The sequence below is a fragment of the Natator depressus genome, chromosome 6, assembly GCF_965152275.1.
Source record: "Natator depressus isolate rNatDep1 chromosome 6, rNatDep2.hap1, whole genome shotgun sequence".
Lineage (NCBI taxonomy): Eukaryota > Metazoa > Chordata > Testudines > Cheloniidae > Natator > Natator depressus.
This window is the reverse complement of record NC_134239.1, coordinates 71,648,910-71,671,576: the sequence shown is the minus strand read 5'-3', so window position 1 is coordinate 71,671,576 and position 22,667 is coordinate 71,648,910. Positions and strand designations below refer to the sequence as shown.

Sequence of the window (22,667 nt, the reverse complement as noted above, 5' to 3'; positions counted from 1 at the left end):
CATCCGGTCAGACATGGAAGAGCCGGCTTGGCTGTGCTCAGGGCTGCACCGTGCCTCCCTGCGAAGCGGGGGCTGAGATGCACAGTCCTGCCGGGGGCTGGAGCCGCTCTGCTGCAACCAGTGCAGAGGGCTCACCCCCGCTGGGCTCACTGTCATCCCCTCTGCCCCGGCCTGGCAGTGCATCGCCCCCTGGCTTGGCTTGGCCCCGCTCCTTCCCCTGCTTCCAGCTGTCTGACCCGCCTGTGCAGCAGGCTTGCCCCTGCGCAGATACCCCACTACCCCGCTTCTCCCCCCGCCCTCGGGAACGGCGGGGAACGTGGCACGGTGGAATCCAGTGACTCGAGGGCAACGTGAGGGCACCGGTTTCAACAGATGTTACGGAGCAGGCTCAGCTCTCAAGCGCATGCGCAGTAACACCACACGACCCATGGATTCCGATGACAAGGCAGCGCCAGGAAGAGGCGGGGCGTTGCGTCGCAGGGAAGGGGTCCCATCGGCGCGCGGGTGCGCACGTCACGTGACGGTCTGGCGGGCTCTTCCGAATCTGCTAGTGGAGTCGAGCCGACGGGGAGCACCAACGGGCCGGGCCGGGGAGCCGGGCCAGCTCCGCGGGACAGGAGCCGCCACCATCGCGGCGGGGTGAGTGCGGGGCGGCCTCAGCGCCTCCCGTCCGCTCCGGGACAGCGACGCCCCAGGGGTCCGGCCAGCAGCCCTCCCTCCCCGGGCCCGTGCCGGGGCAGCTGCGCGGCGTCGCCCTCGGGGCCGCGGCTGTGCGAAGCGGGGGCCGGGCTCCTCCTGCTCGCTGCCCGGCTGCTGTTTCTGCGGCGCTGTGCAGATGAATCCAAGTTGGGGCCCTCACGCTGCGGAGCAGGGCTAGTGGGAGGGCCCCATTGTCTGGACATGAATAACTCTGCGTGGGGCGTGTGACATCCCATTGACTTCAAAGGCCCGGGGTACATGAGTAAAGTTATTCGGGGCTGTGCTTGAGAGACTGGGCCCTAAACCGCAGTTATTTCGGATGGCACCGTTAGTTGCTGTACCAAAAAATATTAATAACTGCACCCAGCTCAGTACCAACTCAAGGAGACTTGGGTGTCACTGTAGACAAGTCAACAAAGATCTCTACTTAATATAGAGCTGTAATAAAACAAACAAACAGTGTTAGGATATATAAGGAATGGCATGGCAAATAATATGGAGAGTCTTGTCATATAAAATCAGCGATACAGCCTCCTCTGGACTATTTTATGCAGTTGCTGTCCTTCTCAAAAAGGATAATACAGACTTAGTAGGGGTTCAGAAAGTGATATGGGGTTTGGGGAAAAAAACTCATGGGGGAGAGAATGAAAAGATTGGGGTTCCTGACCTTAGAAAGGAGTTGAATAAGAGGGGACATGATAAAAGTGTATACAATAATGAATGGTATAGAAAAGGTAGTTTAGGAACTTCTGTTTTTCCTGCCTCATAGCACAAGAACATGGGGACAGTCAATAAAACTAAAGTGGGAAATTCAGAACAATAAAAGGAAACACTTTTTCACACAATGTGTATGTAATTAGACTGTGGATGTCATTGCTACTGGATGTCATTGAGGGCAAGAACTTAGGAAGATTCAAAAAAGGATTGGACATTTATGTGGATAACAAGAATATCCAGAGTTGTCATAATTTATGATAAAAATTTGGAAGGGATATTAAAGCTCATGCTCCAGGGATTTAAGATCATGTCCAAGTATTAAAGTCCAAGATGAGGCTTAATGGGAACAGATTGCCCCATTTGCTTGCAGTGAGATTCTTTCACCTTCTCTGAAGCACCTGGTATTAGTGACTCTTGGTACAGGGATTAGATGGTTTTTGTCTCTGATCCAGTATGTCAATTCTTATGTTCCTTCACAGAGGTCTCTTTGGTCTCAAAGGAGCTAATAGCAATTTAAAATCCAAAAAGCTATTTTGTGCATTCTGTCCCTATAAATATGAGGCAAACAGATAATGACCTAGGCAGTGTTGTTTCTAAATAAACAATTTTCTGAGTTTTCCAAGAGAGGTTATTGTTAAGGCTGTGAGTTTGTTATGGAAGTCACGGATGCTGTGACTTTCTGTGACCTCCATGACTTCTGCAGCTGCCACTGCTCCCCCCCCCCCCACACACAGCAGCAGGAGTTTGGATGGGGGGCTCAGGGCTGGAGGTTGGGAGGGGGTGAGGGCTCCGGGTGGCACTTACCTCGGGGGGGGCTCCCTGGAAGCAGCGACATCCCTCGGCTCCTAGAGAGAGGCCTGGCCAGGGGGCTCTGTGCACTGTCTCCACCTGCAGGCACCATGCCCCGTAGCTCCCATTGGCAGAGCTGCCTGGCCACGCCTCCACCGGAGTTGAGGGATGTCGCTGCTTCCAGGAAGGTGGGGAGCCAGGTAGGGAACCTGCCAGCCCCGCCAACCCCCGGGCTGTCCCTCCTCCCCACTGGCAGCGCTCCCCTGGGCTGCCCCCCCATCCCTGAGCACCCAGTGTGCACCACACCCACTCAACCCCAAGCACCAACAGCACCCCTGAGCTGCACCCCTCCCCAAGGTTTAGTCAGGGGTATATCGGACAAGTCATGGACAGGTCCTGAGCTGTGAATTTTTGTTTACAGCCCGTGACCGGTCCATGACCTTTACTCAAAATATCCATGACTAAAATGTATCCTTAGTCATTGTTTCTTTAACTGTTACAGGTCTTTCTCAGATCCCTTTTCCCAACATCCAAAACATCAGGCTAGATCTCTTAAACTCCTACAGATATATAGAGAAAAAATCATAAACTTCCCTGCCAGGAGACAAATTTGTTTAGTACGTGTTGGGGCCAGATAAATATCAGGGATTTAGTCTACTCAACATATGTCGTGAAGTGCAGACTTGATTCACATCTTCAGAATAATCTTTGTGATCCTTTAGTATGTCAAGGAAATTTGGTGCTAACATGAGTCTCCAAGAGTGGTGGATAATCAACAAGAAATCCTATAAAGAGATCTTTGATATCACACTCTTCATCATTTAGATTTAAAATTACATTTTGGAAAATTCCCTGTTAAATCCCCGATAGTTTTTATTAGGTGACCTTAACATTTTTTAGTGAGTTGCACAAAGAGAAAAATACACATAAGGAATTAATCATTCTCTGCAATATACGCACAGTTTAATACCATGTGGGAGAGAGAAGTTCCTGTGTTCTATGATGAAAAAGCTGTTGAACAAATGCAGTATGTTTAGAAACATTTGATTGTCTTGTGGAAGAGAAGCATGTTTGAGCAGTGGATTTTTGTGATGCTACAAATATTGTATTTTCTCTTAGGGAAGTTGTATCTAATATTTGGTGCAATGGCCATGCAAATGCAATATGAAGCAAATGCAGAGACATCAACTGAGGAAGAGAGCTTGGGTCCACAGCCCATATCTAGGCTAGAGGTATGTAAAGAGTGGCTAGCTCAGGAACTGTTTGCCAGACAAACCAACAGTCTTTATCTTTAACTAGAATTGCATTTAAAAGTTGCCACTGTCTTTGCCTACTTGGCTTTTGTCAAAGAAGAAAAATCTTATCCAGAAATGTATTTTAAAAATATGAAAGATTAACTTCAGCAATGCATTAATACGAAACATAATGTTCAGTTAACACTCTAATAATATACTGGTACTCCAGGGTTTGTAATAAATGCACTGAAACCAAATAAAACTAACTTTTTTCATAAAGAGGTTAGATTCTGAACTACAACATAAAATTACATGCCAAATATCCTGTTGGGGCAGGATGGACTCCTTGTACTGTTCCTTCTTCAATAGCTAATAAGCCAAATGGTGAATAGTGCCTGTTTCATATGATGTGCTATCTTTAACATTGATACTGACACATGCAAATAGTATACAGTATAAAGGAGAATTTATGGAGAGAAGCAGTCATTTCATCTATGGTTTTATTTGCAATTGAATGGGGAAGTGACACTCATTAATGTTGCCTTGTAGTATCAGACTTTGTGTCTGATACAGCTCCCAGTGACATCAATTAGAGAGTTTCCATTGACATTGGTGGAAGTTGGATCAGGCTGGATCAGTGTGTCTGCTCCTGAATGTCCTATGTATTTTTTTTCTTTCAGCAATGTGGTATAAATGCAAATGATGTGAAGAAGTTGGAAGAAGCTGGATTTCACACAGTTGAGGCTGTTGCTTATGCACCAAAGAAGGAGCTACTAAATATTAAAGGCATCAGTGAAGCCAAAGCTGACAAAATCTTGGTAATTATACTTTGCAGTTACATAAACAATTTAATCCAAGAATTTCAAAATGCTTTACAGACACTGGCCATGATTTTAAAAAGGGACTTAAGTGATCTTGGGGACCTCAATTTGTTGGTGCCTGGCACTTTTTGAAAACAAAGTCCCATTAAAATGTCTCAAGTGGGGCACCTAAAACCACTAATTACCTTTTAAAAATCTTGGCGCTTCTGGTGAACACTCTAAGCCAATGGGAGGGGGGCTCTCCTGTCGGCTTAATGACTGCAACTCAATGAGAGACTGTAGCTGTGTTGGCGGGAGAAGCTCTCCTGTGGACATAGCACTGTCTTCACAGGGGGTGAAGGTCAGCATAAACTGCGTTACTCACGGGTGTGGATTTTTCACAACCCTGAACAATATAGTTATATTGCAAGAAGTATGTAGTATGGACCTGGCCTAAGTTTGTTGTTCATGACAAACAATGTGAAGCCTACAGTTTACAGGGAAAATATGCAAAAAGCCACAGGGTCACATTGTTTTGTGAAAATAACCTTCGTTTTGTGAAAATAACCTTCGTTTTGTAATACAAGTATTTTAACATATTTACTTTTAAAACAGTTTAAAAACTCTGTTTATTATTACTTGGTTACGTTTCCGTATTTTCTTATAAAGCCAAATCTGTAAAAACTGATGGAAGAGTTCTTGCTTGGTGGTGGGCAAGTTGGGGATACAAAAAAGACAACTTACTATGAATAAAAAACCCTAAAAGTAAATTTTTTTTGTCATGAAAGTCATGATAATGACTAATAGAAACCTTACAAATTGGCTGGAAGGCCCTATTTACTAGTCGGAATGCTGTGGTGTGTGTTCTTGCTAACATTTGTTATAAATCAGTGGAGATAGTTTGATAAAACTATGCTGTGTACTAGGGGGCCCTGTCTACATTTGGCTTGTAACCATATTGACCAGAACAGTGTGTTTAAAAACAGTTTTTTAACACAGTTCTGCCTGAACATGGTTCAGTGTATCCACATTATAGCAATACCTATAAAACCATGCTACAACAGTGTTGGTACATTCATAGTGAGACCATTTGAGAACTGTTTGTTGTATGTTTTGGGACTTCTGTCCAACGATATCAAAACAGCCATGAACTCTGGGTTGACAATTGAGTTGGAAATTGTGAGTAATACAGATGTTGACACTGTGTGCATCTGTGCTACTGGAAGTGATAGGCCAATGGGTATTCTTTAAATTACTCCATTCTGTGGCACTGGCCTCTTTTCAGATTTGTCAACTGTGTACTATAGACAAGAATAGACATCTGCTGCAGTTGGTCTCTTTTGATTGAGTGAACCCTGAGTTACTGTATCAAGAACATTCTGAATTAGAAGATGCTACATAAGACACTGAACCACTTCTCATTTATCAAAATCTGAGCTGATAAAACTCAGAGCTTTCCTCACTGCGTATATTTGCTTATGTACTATAAGGAGCTAGCTAGCTTTGAAAATAAAATATGTGCACATGCTAAATATTTCTAATCGGGCAAGCTGTTTTTTGTGAAAATGATTGCTGCTGTAAAATAGGCAAAATAGATTCTGGAGATATTTCTTTGAATGAGATTCACTTCCACCAATGAGGTACAAGTAACTGAAGGTATAAACTAACAGAAGAAATGTGCTGAAATACATACCAATTTATGTAAATACTTCTCCACATTGTGGAAGAGGAAAATTCCTGTATTAGTTATACGAAAGATAATACAGCTTGTAAACCCACAATATGTCTCCCCTTCACCCTATATATAGTTTGGTTTTGTTATTCTTGTCTTCAGGCAGAAGCTGCTAAACTGATTCCAATGGGTTTCACCACAGCAACAGAGTTCCATCAGCGGAGGTCCGAGATCATCCAGATCACCACTGGATCCAAAGAACTTGATAAACTGCTTCAAGGTGTTAATTCTACTTATCTTTGTGCATTATTTTAGTTCTCCTGTCACTTCTGGAAATCATAAACCCCACATGAGAAGTGCATGGTATAAGGGGTTTTCTGCTATCTGCACTGGAATCTCCTTAGCACTGCTCTGCCTTGTAATGATCAATTCCCCTCAGCTAGCACCTCCAGAGAAAGTTGCAGGAGTAGTTCCAATAGGAAAGGAACTTCACTGGATGTGGGAGGACACAAGACAGTTTTACATTTTAAACACATTTCCTGTTATTGACTATTAGTAAATTTTTTTTATTGAGAAACAGAAGCAGGTATTTGCTTCTCCTTAATTCCCCTTCCCTCCCTCCCTCTCCCCTTGCCTACATGAGAAATGTAAAGTAGAATGGTATTCCCCTTAACTAACCTGTTCTCACAAGAACTTTATCTTGGCTTCTTATCAACAAAATGCACAAACCCAGGTACCCAGAACTGTTGTTATAACTAGTTAGTTAACTAATTAGTTAATTGAGTTTTGAAATGTAAGTGATCACTTCTAAAATAAGCTATGCAGATACAGAAAACATATATGACAGACAAATCCCCATAAATCTGAAATTATTTACTTGCGTTGTGCATTTATAGCCTATGATGTTAATATAAGTGCCATTGTTTTTTGTTTTCCAGGGGGAATAGAAACAGGGTCCATAACTGAGATGTTTGGGGAATTCCGCACTGGGAAGACACAGTTGTGTCACACTCTGGCAGTAACCTGTCAAGTGAGTGGTTGGTCATTTTATTAAAATCAAATATGTATTTAGAAAAAAAATGTTTCTGAATCCTTGCCAGTCAAAGTGCCTTTCTCACTCATGCAAATAAACATGCAGCTAAAAAGGTAGTGCAAAAAATCTGTAGTCATGTATACTGTACAGCAGAAACCATCCAGACTTTGCGACGCCATGGACTGAATTGGCAACTTGCTAGGATCTAGTGTACCATGCTTACTCTGCTTGCAGGGGTAACTTTTTAGTAGAGATTCAATGTATTTAAAAAGAAACCTATGATAGAAATCAAGCATGGAAATAAAAACCAAATTATGTTCAGTCGAACTACAGAAATAATAAATGGTACTCAGGAGGCTAGTTGTTGCCTTGCTTTTGGTTCTTTGAGGAAGTTTGGGAACAGAAAACAAACTTCCTGGTTTCTCTCTAACCTGGTCACCACACTGCAAAAAACCTCTCTCCTTGCCAACAACTGAGAAAAGGGAGGTGAAGCTGTTTACATGGGCCCAACTCATCCCCTGTCCAGCTGCTTGTGTTTTACATGTCTCAAGCTTCATCTCATGTCCTTTCATACAAGCTTCAATTGGCTCTTGTTATCAGACAGTACATCAGTGTAAGGTGGAAATGGTTACGTAAGATTGAATAAGAGGGTTGTCTTTAAATTAGATTCATATGCATACTATGACAAGGGCATAGTATTCAACTTGACCACTTAAGTTATGGTGCATAAGTCAGCATTTTTGTGTTCAAATTGGTTATTGGGTGCTCAGGTTTTAGGAATCTTAGTGCTGATTTGTGCACTTGGTATAGAGTTGACTACCCTAACTTATGTGTCCACTTTGAAAATTAGGCTCCTATAGTGGGGTTTTTCACTTTCCAGCTTAGTTCTCAGACAGAGGAAGGCTAGGACGTAGCGTTGTCCGCCCCCCCGTCCGAAGTGGCTGTTCCCTGTGGGCAACAGAGTCCCTGCTCCGCTGGGCGGGGCTGAGCTGCGCTGCACCCTGCCGCCCGTCGGAGAGCGCCCTTCCGCAGCCTTGCGCGGTGCCACCTGCCCGCCTCGATCCAAGCCCGGGGGGCGCCCCTCAGCCTCCTTCGCCCAGCTCTGGGGCCCCCAGCCAGTCCGGGGTGAGGGCTGCCAGCGCCGGCCGGTTTCCGCAGGCTTGAGCGGTGGGAGGGTTTGTTTTGTTTGCCTCCGATTTTAACTCGCTAGCACTGGAGTCAGAGGCTTGATTTTACAAACCCTTGTTAGTCGCTGTCTGCTGAGCGCACAGCCCGGTACCTGCCCCACACTGCGCGCCTGCTCCTGGGTGCAAGTGCGAAGGGAGGGAGGCATGGAGAGAGCTGGAAACTGTCCAGCCCTCTCAGGACCTTGCACGTTCCCTTGGCCAATGAGAGACACGTGTTGTTTCCCAACGGGATGTTTTTATACCCGAGTGACGTGTTGCCTTGCACTGTGCTGCACCTGCTAATCGCTAGTGGGAAAGGTCGTGGGTGGACCAAACCTCTTCGGATAAGTGAAGGGGCAGGAGCTTTAACACATCAGCGAGCAGCGTTTACAGCTTACTTTGAATAGTGAATTTTTAAAAGGTCCTGGTGTAGCTAACTTTTACACTAGAACCTCAGACTTACAAACACCTCAGGAGTGGAGGTTGTTCATAACTCTGAAATGTTCCTAACTCTGAACAAACCGTTATGGTGGTTCTTCCAAAAGTTTACAGCTGACTATTGACTTAATACAGCTCTGAAACTTTATTACATAAAGGGAAAGCAGCACTTTTCATCTATTTTTAGTAGTTTATGTTTAACACAGTACTGTACTGTATTTGCTTTGTTTTCCTCTTTTTTTTAATCTCTGCTGCTGCCTGGTTGCATACTTCCGATTCCAAATGCAGTGTGTCCTTGACTAGTCAGTTCCTAACGCTGGTATTCCTAACTCCAAGGTTCTACTGTAATAACTTGCGACTGATCATGCTCTGAGTCTTATATGCGTAAACTGATTGTGTAATTAAGCAACCTGTAGTTAGGTGGAGAACGCTGTAGGTAATAATCAGCAATATTCTCAGGGGGAATCTTCTGACAAATTAGTATGTTACATAACATCTTGAATCCCTGCTGTTGCTTTCAGTTATCCCATTCCAGTGTTGCCATGTGTTCTCCAGGTCCACCCTTTAAAACTAACAAACTTTTGATTAATATTAAAGGGTTTTTTTTTAGTTATTTTAAGTTCTGTAAAGAGATGTAAAAAATGTTTTTATCACTTAAGTATGGAGTAGTTTGTCACACATGCACCCTTGCCTTAAGGCTTTCTCTTTTAGGAAAATTCCCACAGTCCACTAATTCTCAGCTCCACAACACAATAGCATCTATAGTTATGCAAGTTAAAATAAGTGAGGTACTGAATCATAGAATATCAGGGTTGGAAGGGACCCCAGAAGGTCATCTAGTCCAACCCCCTGCTCGAAGCAGGACCAATTCCCAGTTAAATCATCCCAGCCAGGGCTTTGTCAAGCCTGACCTTAAAAACCTCTAAGGAAGGAGATTCTACCACCTCCCTAGGTAACGCATTCCAGTGTTTCACCACCCTCTTAGTGAAAAAGTTTTTCCTAATATCCAATCTAAACCTCCCCCATTGCAACTTGAGACCATTACTCCTCGTTCTGTCATCTGCTACCATTGAGAACAGTCTAGAGTCATCCTCTTTGGAACCCCCTTTCAGGTAGTTGAAAGCAGCTATCAAATCCCCCCTCATTCTTCTCTTCCGCAGACTAAACAATCCCAGCTCCCTCAGCCTCTCCTCATAAATCATGTGCTCTAGACCCCTAATCATTTTTGTTGCCCTTCGCTGGACTCTCTCCAATTTATCCACATCCTTCTTGTAGTGTGGGGCCCAAAACTGGACACAGTACTCCAGATGAGGCCTCACCAGTGTCGAATAGAGGGGAACGATCACGTCCCTCGATCTGCTCGCTATGCCCCTACTTATACATCCCAAAATGCCATTGGCCTTCTTGGCAACAAGGGCACACTGCTGACTCATATCCAGCTTCTCGTCCACTGTCACCCCTAGGTCCTTTTCCGCAGAACTGCTGCCTAGCCATTCGGTCCCTAGTCTGTAGCGGTGCCTTGGATTCTTCCATCCTAAGTGCAGGACCCTGCACTTATCCTTATTGAACCTCATCAGATTTCTTTTGGCCCAATCCTCCAATTTGTCTAGGTCCTTCTGTATCCTATCCCTCCCCTCCAGCGTATCTACCACTCCTCCCAGTTTAGTATCATCCGCAAATTTGCTGAGAGTGCAATCCACACCATCCTCCAGATCATTTATGAAGATATTGAACAAAACCGGCCCCAGGACCGACCCCTGGGGCACTCCACTTGACACCGGCTTCCAACTAGACATGGAGCCATTGATCACTACCCGTTGAGCCCGACAATCTAGCCAGCTTTCTACCCACCTTATAGTGCATTCATCTAGCCCATACTTCCTTAACTTGCTGACAAGAATACTGTGGGAGACCGTGTCAAAAGCTTTGCTAAAGTCAAGAAACAATACATCCACTGCTTTCCCTTCATCCACAGAACCAGTAATCTCATCATAAAAGGCGATTAGATTAGTCAGGCATGACCTTCCCTTGGTGAATCCATGCTGACTGTTCCTGATCACTTTCCTCTCATGTAAGTGCTTCAGGATTGATTCTTTGAGGACCTGCTCCATGATTTTTCCAGGGACTGAGGTGAGGCTGACTGGCCTGTAGTTCCCAGGATCCTCCTTCTTCCCTTTTTTAAGGATTGGCACTACATTAGCCTTTTTCCAGTCATCCGGGACTTCCCCCGTTCGCCACGAGTTTTCAAAGATAATGGCCAAGGGCTCTGCAATCAGCCGCCAATTCCTTCAGCACTCTCGGATGTAACTCGTCCGGCCCCATGGACTTGTGCACGTCCAGCTTTTCTAAATAGTCCCTAACCACCTCTATCTCCACAGAGGGCTGGCCATCTCTTCCCCATTCTGTGATGCCCAGCGCAGCAGTCTGGGAGCTGACCTTGTTAGTGAAAACAGAGGCAAAAAAAGCATTGAGTACATTAGCTTTTTCCACATCCTCTGTCACTAGGTTGCCTCCCTCATTCAGTAAGGGGCCCACACTTTCCTTGGCTTTCTTCTTGTTGCCAACATACCTGAAGAAACCCTTCTTGTTACTCTTGACGTCTCTTGCTAGCTGCAGCTCCAGGTGCGATTTGGCCCTCCTGATATCTTTCCTACATGCCCGAGCAATATTTTTATACTCTTCCCTGGTCATATGTCCAACCTTCCACTTCTTGTAAGCTTCTTTTTTATGTTTAAGATCCGCTAGGATTTCACCATTAAGCCAAGCTGGTCGCTTGCCATGTTTACTATTCTTTCGACTCATCGGGATGGTTTGTCCCTGTAACCTCAACAGGGATTCCTTGAAATACAGCCAGCTCTCCTGGACTCCCTTCCCCTTCATGTTAGTGCCCCAGGGGATCCTGGCCATCTGTTCCCTGAGGGAGTCGAAGTCTGCTTTCCTGAAGTCCAGGGTCCGTATCCTGCTGCTTACCTTTCTTCCCTGCGTCAGGATCCTGAACTCAACCAACTCATGGTCACTGCCTCCCAGATTCCCATCCACTTTTGCTTCCCCCACTAATTCTACCCGGTTTGTGATCAGCAGGTCAAGAAAAGCGCCCCCCCTAGTTGGCTCCCCTAGCACTTGCGCCAGGAAATTGTCCCCTACGCTTTCCAAAAACTTCCTGGATTGTCTATGCACCGCTGTATTGCTCTCCCAGCAGATATCAGGAAAATTAAAGTCACCCATGAGAATCAGGGCATGCGATCTAGTAGCTTCCGTGAGTTGCCGGAAGAAAGCCTCATCCACCTCATCCCCCTGGTTCGGTGGTCTATAGCAGACTCCCACCACTACATCACTCTTGTTGCTCACACTTCTAAACTTAATCCAGAGACACTCAGGTTTTTCCACAGTTTCGTACCGGAGCTCTGAGCAGTCATACTGCTCCCTTACATATAGTGCTACTCCCCCACCTTTTCTGCCCTGCCTGTCCTTCCTGAACAGTTTATAACCATCCATGACTGTACTCCAGTCATGTGAGTTATCCCACCAAGTCTCTGTTATTCCAATCACGTCATAGTTCCTTGACATCACCAGGACCTCCAGTTCTCCCTGCTTGTTTCCAAGGCTTTGTGCATTTGTATATAAGCACTTGAGATAACCTGTTGATCGCCCCTCATTCCCAGTATGAGGCAGGAGCCCTCCCCTCACAGACATTCCTGCCTGTGCTTCCTCCCGGTATCCCGCTTTCCCACTTACCTCAGGGCTTTGGTCTCCTTCCCCCGGTGAACCTAGTTTAAAGCCCTCCTCACTAGGTTAGCCAGCCTGCTGGCAAAGATGCTCTTCCCTTGGAATTTCCCTGAAATAGTTTGTGATCTGAAGATTCATTGCTTGTAGGGGTATAGAAGGCATTTCCTCCCTGCCCCTAATGCACAGCATAGTACAATTGATTGGGGTGCATTTAAGGGGCCTTGTCTTGAAGAAACCATTTTTGGCCATTGCTGATGGTCAGATACCAGATCAGATGGAGTTAGTGGTCTGATCTTATTCCCATCTAGGGAGATTCTGTGGCCTGCGTTGTGCGGGGGGTCAGACTAGATGATCATAATGGTCCCTTCTGACCTTAATATCTCTGAATCTATTTGGCTCACTGATTCTGGTGTATCACTAAATGTACTAGTATCAGTAGGGTATGAGGCAGTAATTGGCTTTAATTTCCGAGACTTGCAAACTGTGTTTAGTAACATTTATTTGTTGGTCTCATTAGCTTCCCATTGACCGAGGTGGTGGCGAAGGAAAGGCCATGTACATCGACACAGAGGGTACCTTCCGCCCAGAACGTCTGCTTGCTGTGGCTGAAAGGTGTGTACTTATGGTTAGACATTCACTGACGCTAGTTAAAACAAATGCATGCATTGCCTCATCAGTAAGTTGTCCAGTACCATTGTACATCAACTTGACTCCTTATATATACTTCAGTGGAAGCTGTATATGAGGACTGTTCCTACAAGATCTTCCCACATTACAACTGTCCACCTATATAGAAGCAGTTTGAAACAGTACGCATACACTGGCTTTTGGCAAACACATTTTGTGACACAAGTTCTCCGACTTTATTGAGCAGCAAGAATAATTAGCCTTTATTACAGCTGATGACACTAATTTACCTTTTAGTAGCTGTTCCTTGTAAACCCATTTCTGCCTAAAGTACTGTACATGCAAAAGATTTCATTTTAAGCTTAGCCTACAAATATTACTGTAGAAATAATAGAGGATCCCATGTGTAAACGTCTTCATGATACCTATTAGACCTAGGTTCTTGTCAGAAAAGGTAGGCCAATGTTCACCATCTCTGAAAAGCTGTGAAATCTACTGTCCCTTCTTCAAAACTGCAGCCGGGTCACTGTTGACCTCCATTTGAAGATTCTAAAATGCTTTACAAACTTGGATATATGCCACAGCTCTGATTATCTGCTTGGGGAGGCACCAAAAATCTTGTCCCTGCAAGGATTCTTATCAGTGTATAAAGCCTGAGTTGCTGGTTCCACTGATTAGAGACAGCCAAGTAGTTCTACTTCTGTGGAGCTTTAGAGCTCTGCAAGACTAAAGCACCGTGTCTGTGGCACCTAACTACATGTGACTGTTGCTTAAATGAAACATTAAGGGGTATATCTGAACTTCACTTAGTCTAGGTTCAAGTATATCGTTTGATGATATCATTCCCACTGGACTGCTGCAACTTTAACAGAGTAAAGACATGTCAGAGGTTAGGACAGTAAGTGAAGATATCATATGCAACTGAAATGGCAGAAGACTTTTAGGGAAGCAGAATGTAACTCCCCGGTTTGGAATTTGGCCGTAAATCTGAGGCTAACACTTCTAGTACTGTAATAATTAGCAGATCTAGTTAACTCATCCACTTTGTGAGTGACTAGAATCACAGCACTAGACCAGAGGGATCAGCAGCATTAATTAACCAAAACACCCTGCCAGCTGAACTTCCCAATAAAATGAACATTGTGTTTCTGGCCTGCAGCCTGTTGCATCATGCAGAAAGGCTGGTTTGATTTGGATACACAGGTTAAGATGTTCTGCAGAGATCTAACAGTAAAAGTATTCAGCTGGCTTCCTGCTTTCCTCTGGCTAACCTGCTTCGGGTTTGTGGTTTGTCAGAATGCTGTCTGCTTTTGGAAAAAACCTGCCATGCACCAATTTCCTGTCTTAAAAAAAAGCCCTTTACTTGTTTCCTTCTGGAGTAACTAGTACACACACAGGCAAGGTTTATCAATCTGTAAGTGACTGATCCCTCTCAATCTGCCCAAGGGTGTTTCCTTCTAGAGGCCTTGGCTGTCATTACAGAGACTTCCTCAGCACTATGACCTCCTCATTCCTCAGCATATTTCTTCTGTCATGCCTGACTAATCTAATTGCCTTCTATGACGAGATGAGGGGTTCTATGACAAGATGAGGCTCTGTGGATGAGGGGAAAGCAGTGGATGTGGTGTTCCTTGACTTTAGCAAAGCTTTTGATACGGTATCCCACAGTATTCTTGCCTGCAAGTTAAAGTAGTATGGGCTGGATGAATGGGCTATAAGGTGAATAGAAAGCTGGCTAGATCGTCGGGCTCAACAGGTAGTGATCAATGGCTTCATGTCTAGTTGGCAGCCAGTATCAAGTGGAGTGCCCCAAGGGTTGGTCCTGGAGCCGGTTTTGTTCAATATCTTCATTAATGATCTGAAGGATGGCATGGATTGCACCCTCAGCAACTTTGCAGATGACACTAAACTGGGAGGAGTGGTAGATACGCTGGAGGGTAGGGATAGGATACAGAGGGACCTAGACAAATTAGAGGATTGGGCCAAAAGAAATCTGATGAGGTTCAACAAGGACAAATGCAGAGTCCTGCACTTAGGATGGAAGAATCCCATGCACCGCTACAGAGTAGGGGCCAAATGGCTAGGCAGCAGTTCTGCAGAAAAGGACCTAGGGGTGACAGTGGACGAGAAGCTGGAGAGGAGTCAACAGTGTGCCCTTGTTGCCGAGAAGGCTAATGGCATTTTGGGCTGTATAAGTAGGAGCATTGCCAGCAGATTGAGGGACGTGATTGTTCCCGTCTATTCGACATTGGTGAGGCCTCATCTGGAGTACTGTGTCCAGTTTTGGGCCCCACACTACAAGAAGGATGTGGAAAAATTGGAAAGCGTCCAGCGGAGGGCAACAAAAATGATTAGGGGACTGGAACACATGACTTATGAGGAGAAACTGCGGGAACTGGGATTGTTTAGTCTGCAGAAGAGAAGAATGAGGGGGGATTTGATAGCTGCTTTCAACTACCTGAAAGGGGGTTCCAAAGAGGATGGCTCTAGACTGTTCTCAATGGTAGCAGATGACAGAACGAGGAGTAATGGTCTCAAGTTGCAATGGGGGAGGTTTAGATTGGATATTAGGAAAAACTTTTTCACTAAGAGGGTGGTGAAACACTGGAATGCGTTACCTAGGGAGGTGGTAGAATCTCCTTCCTTAGAGGTTTTTAAGGTCAGGCTTGACAAAGCCCTGGCTGGGATGATTTAACTGGGAATTGGTCCTGCTTCGAGCAGGGGGTTGGACTAGATGACCTTCTGGGGTCCCTTCCAACCCTGATATTCTATGATTCTAATGAGGGGGGATTTGATAGCTGCTTTCAACTACCTGAAAGGGGGTTCCAAAGAGGATGGATCTAGACTGTTCTCAGTGGTAGGAGATGACAGAACAAGGAGTAATGGTCTCAAGTTGCAGTGGGGGAGGTTTAGGCTGGATATTGGGAAAAACTTTCACTAGGAGGGTGGTGAAGCACTGGAATGCATTACCTGGGGAGATGGTGGAATCTCCTTCCTTTGAGGTTTTTACGGTCAGGCTTGACAAAGCCCTGGCTGGGATGATTTAGTTGGGGATTGGTCCTGCTTTGAGCAGGGGGTTGGACTAGATGGCCTCCTGAGGTCCCTTCCAATCCTGATATTCTATGATTCTGGTGGGGGTGGTCTGTGCCAAGACCCCATATGAGCTGTGTTATGGGGAAAGCCACAGCTGCTTCACTTGCTTTGGATGACTTCATAGTATGTCTGTAGTAAAATCACACAGCACAGCTATCATTCTATATGCAACATATACTCACTGTCTGTTTTCCTTTCATGACTATATTTGGTAAACCAAATATGCTGAAGGGCAACAAACTGGTACAACTACCAGCTTGTTGGCCAACACTCTTGTCTTTGTGGAAGGAAGTATCTTAACCAGCTGTTCTCCTCTAAATTTTAAGGGACCTCTGGGTCATTATCAATATGCCCAATGGCAAGAAATCAGTCATAAAGGTGGCTCCAACCTTTAGTAATGGAGCAGTGACAGAAGAATTGCAAATAGAGGATAGTTTATTACTCTTTACATAGATATCTCTTTAATTTATAATCAAATAAAATTCAAATTAGTTCATGAATCGTTTTTCAGTCTCATAATGTTTTATTGGAGTATCACACTGCCTTTAGCGTATTCCATGGCAGGATGGTAATTTGTGTGTTTTTTCATTCTCTTGTTCTCAAGTTTGTTTTGCAGAGGTGTCCTGGTTGGTGGTGGGTGGCTGCTGTTTCTAGGCAGTAAGATCCTGTAAGTTCAATGGGGAGATCGCTTTTATTTTCAAGTTAATTATTGTTTTTATCACCAGTTTTTATTTACCTATAAGAATCTCAATCTCTCTCTCGCTCTCCTTCCCCTTTACCTACTTTTGGGTCAGTTTAAGCTAGCCTTCAGGTACACCTGCTAGTTAACTGCTGTAGGCAAAGTTGTAGAATCTCCCAAGTTGTTCCCGTCTGATTTGTTTCTCTAGGTATGGCTTATCTGGCAGTGATGTCCTTGATAATGTGGCATATGCTCGAGCATATAACACAGACCATCAGACCCAGCTCCTGTATCAGGCATCTGCTATGATGGCTGAATCAAGGTAACAAAACTGACTAACAGAAATAACTTGTGCACTCTTAAATGACGATACTGCAAAGTTACCCAAAACGAAGGACAAGTGTGTAGCTTGCATAATTGCAAAACAGATTAATTTTTAATCAAATACTTTTAAACATATCTACATTCTACAATACCTGTCATGAGACCAGTCTTGATTCTTTTCAGAAGAGACAATGGGTCATCCCACTAAAAGAGGGATCCAGCCAATGAGCCTCATGTGAAACTGCAAATATTTGTAAATAAGAGATGTTCCATAACTGCTGGTGAAATTCTGGGTGATTCTGACTCATGCTGTGGTAGGTTGGAGAGGAGTATTTTACAAAGAATAGGTGCTAGAATTAGATGCAGTTCTAACTATCAGTTCCCATTAATTTTTAGGAGAGGGGAAATTGAATTCAAATGTTGAGTGTTAAAGAACTGTGATATAACCAGAGGGCTGTGATGGATTTTAGTTTAGAATTAAAATTAGTAGTTGAACTGGAGAGAAGAATAAACTGATGATGTAGGTATTTAAAACTGTTCATTAAAGGCTTGACCTTCCAAGGTGCTGATCACTCTGAGCTGATGAATCAAAGCATTAAAGCACATGCTTAAGAGCTTTGATACATGTGAGTAGCTCCACTGAAGTTGATGGGCTACTTACATCCTTGAATGGTTAGCTGAAACAGATCAGAGTGCTGAGCACCCTGTAGGACTGAGCCCTACTGTTCTGGAGACTCCATCCTGCTCCAGAATCTTCAAGCTTTGACTGTAGTGCTAGTTGTCATAGTTCCTAAACTCCTGCAGCCTCCTCATGCACCACAGCAAAGGACTGAGGGGGACATGCTAGGTGCACAGTGCTATGGGTATTGATGTTCAGTAAGCAGTGGGTTGGTGAGTTCAGCCCCATTTGAAAATGTATTTGGGTTGGTACCAGCTATGTTCTCCTCCCTAGAAAACCTGACCATTCTTGAGGAAACCCCAGCTTAGAGTGTGCACTAAGCCACAGCAACCCTGAGCAGCAATGGCCAGTGCCAGTCCTCTCTTATACTCTTGAAACAGCTGAGGAAAGGGGTAGGAGAGAAGAGTTTAGCACCATCTTAATTATGGGGAAATGGGTATGGCCTTTAGATCACTACACATTGTATAACTATTGTATTAGGGAGGTATCTTTTTAAAAATATAGCTCCTGATAGTTGGAAGGACAGTTATGTTGATTTATTATTTTGTTTCAGTAATGCCCATAATGTGCTGGACATTGTACAAAGACAAATGAAGGCATGGCTCCTGCCCTGAAATGCTTATGAGAGCTAGACAGGCACTGAAAGTAATACATATGCCATGTTCTCTAGGTATGCATTGCTGATAGTGGACAGCGCCACAGCCCTATATAGGACTGATTACTCTGGCAGGGGTGAGCTGTCAGCCAGGCAGATGCATTTGGCCAGATTTTTGCGTATGCTACTTCGACTTGCAGATGAGGTAAACTGTCACTGGACTGTCTCCTTCATTCCCCGTATTATTTCATTCTCTGAGTAACCACTTTCTGCAACATTTCCTCTTACTGGAGTTTACTTCATACACAGGATTTTCCATATATTCATACATCGCCCAATATCAGTCTGGGGGAGGAGGGTTGATTGGACCTCACTAGCTCTAGAATGGGAAAGTAGTGCCTACAGAGGAGATCTGGTTACCAGGGAGTTTGGCTTTTACTAGCTCTATCTGTGAAAAAGAAATGGAACTTGATTTTGTGCCTCTTTCCTAATAGTTTGGTGTGGCAGTTGTGATCACTAACCAGGTGGTAGCACAGGTAGATGGAGCTGCCATGTTTGCTGCAGATCCCAAAAAGCCTATTGGAGGGAACATCATAGCACATGCCTCAACCACAAGGTAAGACCACATTCCTAAATTCCATTCATGTTATTCTTCAAAGTCTTCATGAAGCCATAATTAACTAGACACCTAAATGTTTCTGATTTTTTTTTTGTTGTTGTTGTTGTATGGGGTCTGTCAGTCAATAGCTTTTCTGATCTTTTTTCAAAAACCTAAGGGCATCTTTGATCACTGAAAGGTGACTTTTATTTCCAGTTAATGTGGTGAAATTAAAACAGTGTGGTACAGCAATCATAAAAACCTTGGTGGTCCTCAGTGCATTGTAGCTTTATGCTACCAGAAATGTAATGTTGACTTACTGAAAGCCAACAGTATTTGAATAAATTGCTTTGTTTTTCTCTTTGTCAGGCTCTATCTGAGAAAAGGCCGAGGTGAAACCAGAATATGCAAAATTTATGACTCTCCTTGCCTTCCTGAGGCTGAAGCTATGTTTGCTATTAATGCTGATGGAGTGGGAGATGCTAAAGACTGAGGAGTCCATTCCATTTCACTTGTAACAGCATGAGGCTGTTGACCAAAGGAGGCTGCCTTCTCTATAGGGCCAACTTTTACTGATACTCTCCTACTGCAGCCACTGGAAAGGCTGCTTGAAGAATCTATCACATTTGTGTGACTACACAGATATGTTTGGGACACATCAGGAGCAGCTAATCCTGGTTGGAGGAGTATTTCTCTTGGGGATATAGCTGCATGTTAATCTAACATGGTTTCTTTAGAACACCTGAGAGGGCCATAATTCCCCCGACAACTGTTGCTACAGTTGGATACTGCCAATGGAGGTAGCACAGTAGTGTTGTTACTGCACTTGGCAACAATTTGTAATTTTTTTTGTGAATTCTGTGCAAGGTTATTGGGTTTGTCAAATGGGAGGAGTGATAACTCAAACATTTTCCCAGTTATTTGAATGATTAATTGAGAAATAAAACAGACTAGTGTTACAAGATACAGGTACAAGAATAACCGCTGCATCATGTAGCTCCAATGAAGACCACAACATACTAATTCTATTCTTTTGGCTGTTGAAAACATCCTCTGTTTTTGAATTTGCATTTGTGTGGATTTCTTTTGTATCTCAATAGCACTGAATGAGCATCTGTTTTCAATAAAGGAGTCATGAAATATTGGTTATATTAGTGGTTTCTGGGATTTAGACAGCCACCAGTTCAGACTACTGCGTTTTGTGCTGACCCAATGAGTAGAAAGTACATTAGTCTGCACTGGTGCCGCTGATTCCCAGAACCTGTATTACTAACTCCAACTTTTCTTTGTAGGTTCCTTTGCACAGCCACAGCGATGATAAAGTGTAGGGTCTCCATGTCTGCTTGAAACAGCTAAGCAAACTGTAGAGCCCTTTTGGGAGTGCTTTTGAGATTAGATCTTAGCCATGTAAATAATCCTTTTACACAAGGGGTAATTGTGATTTAGGATTGATTGATAAAATTAGTCATAACGGTAATGGTTGGCAGTGAAAATGGTGTCTCCTTGTTTCATTCTTTGTCCATACCTGGCTTCATAACTGTTTCTGGGGAATAGAAGGGAGGAAAACATATAATTGAGTCGCACTGTGACTATTAAATTAAACTGTGTACTGTCTTTATCAAATACTTCCCTTCACTAACATTAAGATGTTTTTATCCTGTCTCTTTGTATTGATGGCAGAAAACTGTCCCCCTTCCTTTTCCTTCATATAGAGGGGGCCATATCAACTGCTGTACTGATTACATTCAAAACAAGTGCACAATTATGCACTAGGACTGGCTTCAATGGAATTAACGTATTGTAAGAACCAGCACCTATATTGAAAAAAGAACAGGAGGACTTGTGGCACCTTAGAGACTAACAAATGTATTTGAGCATAAGCTTTCATGAGCTACAGCTCACTTCATCGGATGCATTCAGTGGAAAATACAGTGGGGAGATTTATATACATAGAGAACATGAAACAATGGGTGTTACCATACACACTGTAAGGAGAGTGATCACTTAAGGTGAGCTATTACCAGCAGGATAGCGGGGTGGGGGATCTTTTTGTAGTGATGACCAAGGTGGGCCATTTCCAGCAGTTGACAAGAACGTCTGAGGAACTGGGGGTGGAGGAGGGGGCAATAAACAAAGGGAAATAGTTTTACTTTGTGTAATGACACATCCACTCCCAGTCTCTATTCAAGCCTAAGTTAATTGTATCCAGTTTGCAAATTAATTCCAATTCAGCAGTCTCTCGTTGGAGTCTGTTTTTGAAGTTTTTTTGTTGAAGAATTGCAACTTTTAGGTCTGTAATTGAGTGACCAGAGAGACTGAAGTATTCTCCAAGTGGTTTTTGAATGTTATAATTCTTGACGTCTGATTTGTGTCCATTTATTCTTTTACGTAGAGACTGTCCGGTTTGACCAATGTACATGGCAGAGGGGCATTGCTGGTACATATCTCATTGGTAGATGTGCAGGTGAACGAGCCTCTGATAGTGTGGCTGATGTAATTAGGCCCTATGATGATGTCCCCTGAATAGATATGTGGGCACAGTTGGCAACGGGCTTTGTTGCAAGGATAGGTTCCTGGGTTAGTGGTTCTGTTGTGTGGTGTGTGGTTGCTGGTCACTCTCACAGATCTTGGGAGACAGGCCAGTCCTTGCTTACAGACAGCCCCCCAACCTGAAGCAAATACTCACCAGCAACCACATACCACACAACAGAACCACTAACCCAGGAACCTATCCTTGCAACAAAGCCCGTTGCCAACTGTGCCCACATATCTATTCAGGGGACACCATCATTGGGCCTAATCACATCAGCCACAATATCAGAGATTCATTCACCTACACATCTACCAATGGGATATATGCCAGCAATGCCCCTCTGCCATGTACATTGGCCAAACCAGACAGTCTTTACGTAAAAGAATAAACGGACACAAATCAGACGTCAAGAATTATAACATTCAAAAACCACTTGGAGAACACTTCAATCTCTCTGGTCACTCGATTACAGACCTAAAAGTGGCAATACTTCAACAAAAAAAACTTCAAAAACAGACTCCAACAAGAGACTGCTGAATTGGAATTAATTTGCAAACTGGATACAATTAACTTAGGCTTGAATAGAGACTGGGAGTGGATGGGTCATTACACAAAGAAAAACTATTTCCCCCTGTTTGTTTCCCCCACCCTGCACTGCTCCTCGGATGTTCCTGTTATCACCATAAAAAGTTTCCCCCCACCCCCTGCTGGTAATAGTTCACCTTAAGTGATCGCTCTCGTTACAGTGTGTATGGTAACACCCGTTGTTTCATGTTCTCTGTGTATATAAATCTCCTCACTATATTTTCCACAGTATGTATCTAATGAAGTGAGCTGTAGCTCAGGAAAGCTTATGCTCAAATAAATTGGTTAGTCTCTAAGGTGCCACAAGTCCTTCTTTTCTTTTAGCAGTAATACTGAAATTACTATAAGTTTGGTGCTTAGCACTTTAGCAAACACACTATAGGTGGGGATGGTAGCTCCTATTATTAGGCTGACATTTCCCCTTATAAGACTCCATTTTCAGTTTATCATTTTGCCAGATTTTTCCAGGCTGTGTCATCTTTCAGCTGAATTGTTTTTGTAAAATTTCAGCCAACACAGTTTGGATATTTTCAAAAATGAGGGTAGAGGAAAATACTGTGTTTTGCCCTTTTCTTTGAGAGAGTCTAGCAGCCAGATGCTTTAGACAGGGCTTGAAAGGTGGCAGGGAGCTAGCCTTTGGGTCAAGGATGTGCTTTTTGGTGGTTAAGGAGACTAGAAC

The 22,667-nt window shown here is 43.9% G+C and overlaps 1 protein-coding gene and 1 long non-coding RNA gene across 4 annotated transcripts in view; one reads left to right on the top strand and one right to left on the bottom strand.

Annotated features, from left to right (window-relative positions):
- Nucleotides 1-471: 471 nt before the first annotated feature.
- RAD51 (RAD51 recombinase) lies at nucleotides 472-20,800 on the top strand. Its single transcript, XM_074955693.1, has 10 exons — nucleotides 472-639; nucleotides 3,325-3,437; nucleotides 4,121-4,258; nucleotides 6,075-6,192; nucleotides 6,851-6,942; nucleotides 12,793-12,887; nucleotides 16,883-16,996; nucleotides 18,348-18,477; nucleotides 18,767-18,888; nucleotides 19,240-20,800. The coding sequence occupies exons 2-10, from the start codon at nucleotides 3,351-3,353 to the stop codon at nucleotides 19,361-19,363; spliced, it is 1,020 nt and encodes a 339-aa protein (XP_074811794.1). The 5' UTR covers nucleotides 472-639; nucleotides 3,325-3,350; the 3' UTR covers nucleotides 19,364-20,800.
- Nucleotides 16,445-22,667, bottom strand: part of LOC141989258 (uncharacterized) — a 59,150-nt gene continuing 52,927 nt past the window's right edge. For 2 of the 3 annotated variants that reach the window (XR_012639948.1, XR_012639949.1), the window contains one exon: nucleotides 16,445-16,660. This is a non-coding gene — a long non-coding RNA (uncharacterized LOC141989258). Of the gene's footprint in view, nucleotides 16,661-17,158; nucleotides 17,203-22,667 lie in introns of those variants that run through there. The other variant, XR_012639950.1, reaches the window with a different exon arrangement.